Source organism: Nannospalax galili, unplaced genomic scaffold, assembly GCF_000622305.1.
Source record: "Nannospalax galili isolate Female #2095 unplaced genomic scaffold, S.galili_v1.0 scaffold521, whole genome shotgun sequence".
Lineage (NCBI taxonomy): Eukaryota > Metazoa > Chordata > Mammalia > Rodentia > Spalacidae > Nannospalax > Nannospalax galili.
The window spans coordinates 327604-333432 of record NW_008344634.1 but is presented as its reverse complement, the minus strand read 5'-3'; the positions used below and the strand labels follow the sequence as shown (position 1 = coordinate 333432).

Below are 5829 nucleotides of genomic sequence, written 5' to 3'. Positions count from 1 at the left end.
AAGAAAGAAAGAAAGAAAGAAAGAAAGAAAGAAGGAAGGAAGGAAGGAAGGAAGGAAATGATGTAAATACAGCACTCACATGTGAAATTCTCCCAAAATATTAAAATTTAAATAAAATAAAAGAATGAATCATTTCTCAGTGAGAAGATGTTAAGGGCTACAACATGCAAAATTGTGTCTCTTATGAGACCCCAAAGAAGTGACAAATAGCCCTCAGTATTGTAATGGCTCCCACTGGCATCCTTTCTTCAGAACAGATTAATTACCTCTCCAAATCAGAGCAGATTCCTTTAGAATTTATTGTAAACATAAACCTCAGCCCAATTTCTGCCGAAGTAGACATAAAGTAATCCAAATAATATCAGCAGCTACCCCTTATGTATATAGTGTTTACAATTTGACTGGTGCTGTTCTGAAACCCTGCTTTATGGATGAAAAAGCTGAACTGCAGAGAAATCAAGTGATTTCCTCAAGACCAACCACAGAGCTCATATAGACAGTGCACGGTGAGAAGTCTTGCCCTGTCTGTCTACCTCCATAGTCCCTACAGGTAACCACAGGCCCTTACTGCTTCTAGAAACTCAAAGTAATGCAGCTCAAGGTTCCAAGTGGCACTTATTATTAAAATACTCTCAAAAAAGATTGATCATTTATGTAGCAGAATATAATTCCCTTTCTGATTTTACTTGACAAAATGAAATAATAGAGGCCAGCGGCTACCATGACATTATTTTACAAAGTTAAAACATTACCTCAGATCTCTAGCCTTAGATTGCAACTGCAACTGCAATACCACATGATCTGCTGCTTAGAGGTACTTTAAAATATCCTTCTGCCTATAATTGGAACCAGCTTCAACCTTAAAATTGCCCCGCGTTTTCTATAAATGAAAAGCAGTTGTAAACTCTAAGAATTCATGATATTGCCAGCTTTGCTTATTTATTAAATCACCAGTCTGATTTCTCTTTTTTTCCTGCAGATAGTTCAACTGTTTGGAACTAGAAGGTTTTTCGAGATAGGCTCACACTATGTAATTCTGGCTGGCCTTAAATTCACAATCCTCCTGCTTCAGGCTTCCCCATGCTGGGTGTCATCACAACTATATTCTAAATGAAATCTCCCATACAGTTCCAACAGTCTCAACTAAGCAGAGCCTGGTGCTTTGGTTGAAGTGGAAGGGGAGTCTCCTACTCCCTAACATCCACCCCCATGTTCTTAGAAGGCATGTCCCTAGAACTTTAGAGTCCTAGAAATATGTAATAGAAAATTACATTTTAGAAAGACTGAGCAACTTTCCATGTGCATTTATTTGGAACACCTTAGAATTCTTTGAGTGATACAATATGAAGTGATGTCCTCTGGACCTAAATCAGAAGACTTCACAGGGTCTTAACTCTTCTCCAGAAACTGAAAGGGAGAAAATTTCACAGAGCTGAAAAGGACATGCTCCATGCTTGGCAAAAGGAAAACAAATGGGTCACAGAAACACAAAGAAAGGTCATTTCCAACCTAACTGCTAGAGGATAAACAGTAGTCACATATGCTTAACTGGGAGTAAGAGTTGATTTTTTTTCTTTATTCCTCTGTGCACTAGAAACACAAGTAAAAGAATACATATACCTAGGTCTTTTGCAGGTAGAGAACTATAGTTATAATGCAGGATAAACAAAACCCAGCCAATAATCCAAACCATGGCAACCATGTAATGTATCTCATTGAGTGATTACTTAGTAGCTACTGTTAAGTCATTATTTTCACAAGCTCACATTAAGAAATTAAAATTAACCTAATGTCCTACTTAGCTTTAACTGTCAACTTGACACAGCCTAAAGTCTCCTGAGAAGGAAATCTCAACTGAGGGATTTCCCAGATCAGACTGGACTCTGGCCGTGTCTGTGGGGGATTGTCTTGATTATTAATTGATGTGGGAGGACCAAGCCCACAATGGGCAGCACCATTCCTTAGGCAGGTGGTCCTAGGCTCCATAAAAAACTCAATGAGTCATAAGCCTATGAGTGATCCAGGAAGCAGCCTTCCTCCATGTTTTCTGCTTCAAGTTCCTGCTTGATTTCCTGCCCTGCCTTCCTTCAATGATAGACTGTAATCGGTAAGCTGAAATACACCTTTTCTTCCCCTGAGATGCTTTTGGTAAGAGTGCTTTTATCACAGCAACAGAGATGAAACTAGAATACCTGAGTTCCTATTTAAAATAGTCTCAAGTGCTAGTTGTTCACTGGGAGAATAATAAAGTGTTTTGCAATATTCTTATGCTCTTGTTGCCAGAGGCCACATCTCCAAGCATCTCACAGACCTCCATGGAACACCTTTACCAATTTTTGTGTTCTGTACTCAGGAGTCAACGATCAAATCAATGATTGGGTGAGGGAGTATGGAAACTGTGCTCTCTTGCCTGGTCTGGCTCAGGATAACTCTGCAGCATGCTGCTCCTGCACAGTCCCCGGCAGGATGAAGTTGAAGCCACCCTCTTCAGGTCTTTGTGTGAGAAAGTTTCCATCTTGGCATCCTTTCCTACTTTGTTCAGGTTCCCTTTACTGTTTACCTAGGAACATTTCCTTTAAAATCAAGTTCACAAGAATCTGTGTTCTCAGGGCATGCTTCTAATCAACTGCCACCTACAATGCCAGCTTACCATTACTACAGATTGGTTGGTGTGAGGATCCTTAGCATCCCCGGTAAATTGTTCTGATGGACAATTGTTGCAATACTTGCTGCAGCTCCTTCTTCCCACAAATGGATCCATAATCTTCACCCTACATTAATTTTATTTCATCAAAAAAGTGAGACCTGGGGTTTCAAAGATGGCTCAGAGGTTAAGAGCACTGATTGCTCTCGCAGAGGACCTGGGTTCAATTCACAGCACCCATATGGTGGCTAAAAATCAATTGTAACTCCAGTTCTGGCCTCTTCAGGCATTGCCCAACACAGATGCACTTACATGCATGCAGGCAAAGCACTCATATACATAAAATAAAAATAAAATATTTTAAAAGGAGAGACCTTAAACCATAAAAGTATAAAGTCTTAGTTAATAAAAATCTGTATATATACTTGTATGAAAAAAAGAAAAATATGCAGAACATGTCCTGTATAAGTTAAATGAACAGCTCATTTTTTATTTTTATTTTTAAGGTTTGTTTGAATTATTAATTTATAGATGTGTATATGCATGTGCATGAGGGTGCCCACAGAGGCCAGAAGACAGTGTCAAGTCCCCCTGGAGCTAGAATTATAGGTGGTTATGATCCACCCAATGTGGATGCTGAAAACCAAGTTCAAATCCTTTGTAAGAGCAATACATGCTCATAACTGCTAAACCATCTCTCCAGCACCAGAAGTTAATTTTTTAAAACCCTGTATTGTAGTTGTCTGCTTTCCTTACTAAGTGGTTCAGAAATAATTTACATTAACATGTATAGAGTGAAATTGGCCCTATTTATTGTTTGTGTCTTTGTCTTAAAAGCAGTGATTTTCCAGTACCAATGAGTTACAATTCAAAGTATTAAATTATACTATAAGTTAAAGGAATTAGGTTAAATCTGCATATCTATCAATATGTGGAAAATTGGTTTCCAATCAAATTCTTCATATGACATGATTTCTTGTAATTGTCCTACTCAAGGGGTATGTATGCAGCAAAATGTATCTGGGTCTCTTTAGGTTGTGCTTATTCTGATATCTGTGCAGTAAGTCTGTCCATTGGGACACACACCACGACAAACTTAGTGAGAGCTGACCATGAAGAAGGAGCCACCTTATATCACCATATACCACGTTTCAGAGACACACAAAATGTATGACATACCTTTATTCCAAGGGCTTCTCCTGAAATGACAGCAATGGTCACACCATCCTTACTGGGTTTTGGGATGTCTTTACTTTTCAGTTCTTGGTACTGAGGCTCCACCATCTTTTCTGAGCTTCTCAAATTCACCCACAGTTGTAGGCCATGGGCCGGCTCCTCAGAGCAAGGCATCTCAGCATGTAGAATGCCTCGGCCTGCAGTCATCCACTGTCAACACCAAAGTGACAAGAAGCCAAATGTAACCCAACCCATAAGAAGTCTGTATATGCAACAATTACAACACCATGGCTCATGGCTAAGTGACACATCCGACAGATGCTGCTCTGACTTCCACATGTGTCTCACACACACACACACACACACACACACACACAGACACACACACACACACACACACACACACACACACACGCACACAAATAAATAAACGAAATAAAAAATTTAAAGTCTGTGGATTTGATCCCCAGCACCACAGGAAAACAAGTGATTGAGGGGTCAAAGAAAACGTGATAAAAGAATGCAAGAGACACTTGCTGGTTGCCATGAAGAATGCAAGGGTGCATAGAAGGGGAGATGTGATCATGTTGTCAAGTTGACAAAATCTAGAATAACCCAGATAAAGGCCTCTGGGCATGTCTTGGGGGATGATCTTAATTATGTTAATTGATGTGGAAAACCCACCTTGACTGTGGACTGCACTGTTCCTTTGGTAGGGGATCGTGAAAGCCTGAATTGTATAAAATGGAAAAAGTGAGATGAGCACTAACATGCATTGTTGTTCTTTGTTTCTGATTGTAGATGTGATGTGACCAGCTGCATGAAACTCCTAGAGTCTTAACTTCTCCACCATGATGGGTTGTACCTTTATTAGGTACCTAGACAAGCATTAATATCCTTGGAAGTCTTTCAGGATGGACTGCTCCCTGATGACTGAATTTAGATCCCAATTCCTGCTTCCATGATAGCCTTCTCCTAAGGGAAGCATCGACTTTGTCCCTTCTTAAGATTTAATGTACCATTAGAAAAGCTGGAGGTTTCAGGGTTTTGCTGAGGCTCATTAAAGGAAGACTACTTCCTTCTAGTCAAAAGAGTAGTATCAGAGTTCTACCCCTGCACTTGGGTGGAGACAGGACATTCTTTTTTAAAATATTTTATTCATTATTTTTATTTTATGTGTATGAGTGTTATGCCTGCATGTATGTAAGTACACCCATGTTGTGCAATGCCCACAGAGAACAGAAGAGGCTGTCAGGTCCCCTGGAACTGGAGTTACAGACAGTTGTTAGCTGCCATGTGGGTGCTGGGAATCGAACCCAGGTCTTCTGCAAGAAGAGTCGTGTTCTTAACCGCTGAGCCATCTCTCCAGCCCTGAGACAGGACATTCTTAATCTTAAAAGATTAGAACAGGGGGTAAGTCTATAGCGCAGCTCTCCGCGCTGGGACTCCCTAAGCCACATTCACCCTTCCATCCCCCATGCCGTTCTATACTCCTAGTTTGGGCCCTGCGCCATTCCTAGTCTTGGGGCCCCAGACACCTGGGGAACCAATACTGCTTCCTGATCCTTCTCACCCAGACCAAATCAGTCCCCTTCTTGGGCCCCAGGAGCAGTGCTTCTGGTCCTGGCCCTGCCCTCACCTCTCTCTGCTTCCCTGGGCCTGCACCACCGGCTAACTCTCCTAGCCTGCACTGCTATCCTCAGGCCTCCTGGGGTAAGTCTATAGCACAGCTCTCCACGCAGGGACTCCCTAAGCCACATTCACCCTTCCATCACCGCCCCCCTTCTATACTCCTAGTTTGGGCCCTGCGCCATTCCTAGTCTTGGGGCCCCAGACACATGGGGAACCAATACTGCTTCCTGACCCTTCTCACCCAGACCAACTCAGTGCCTTTCTTGGGCCCCAGGAGCACACACTTCTGGTCCTGGCCCCACCCTCACTTCTCTCTGCGTCCTTGGACCTGCACCACTGGCTAACTCTCCTAGCCTGCACTCCTATCCTCAGGCCTC

The 5829-nt window shown here is 41.9% G+C and overlaps 1 protein-coding gene across 2 annotated transcripts in view; it reads right to left on the bottom strand.

The window, feature by feature from the left end:
• Pir (pirin) overlaps nucleotides 1–5829 on the bottom strand; it is a 127481-nt gene that overhangs the window by 70622 nt on the left and 51030 nt on the right. For both annotated transcript variants that reach the window (XM_008840879.3, XM_008840878.3), the window contains exon 6: nucleotides 3824–4030. In XM_008840879.3, the coding sequence (XP_008839101.1) occupies nucleotides 3824–4030 (207 nt within the window). The remainder of the gene's footprint in view (nucleotides 1–3823; nucleotides 4031–5829) is intronic.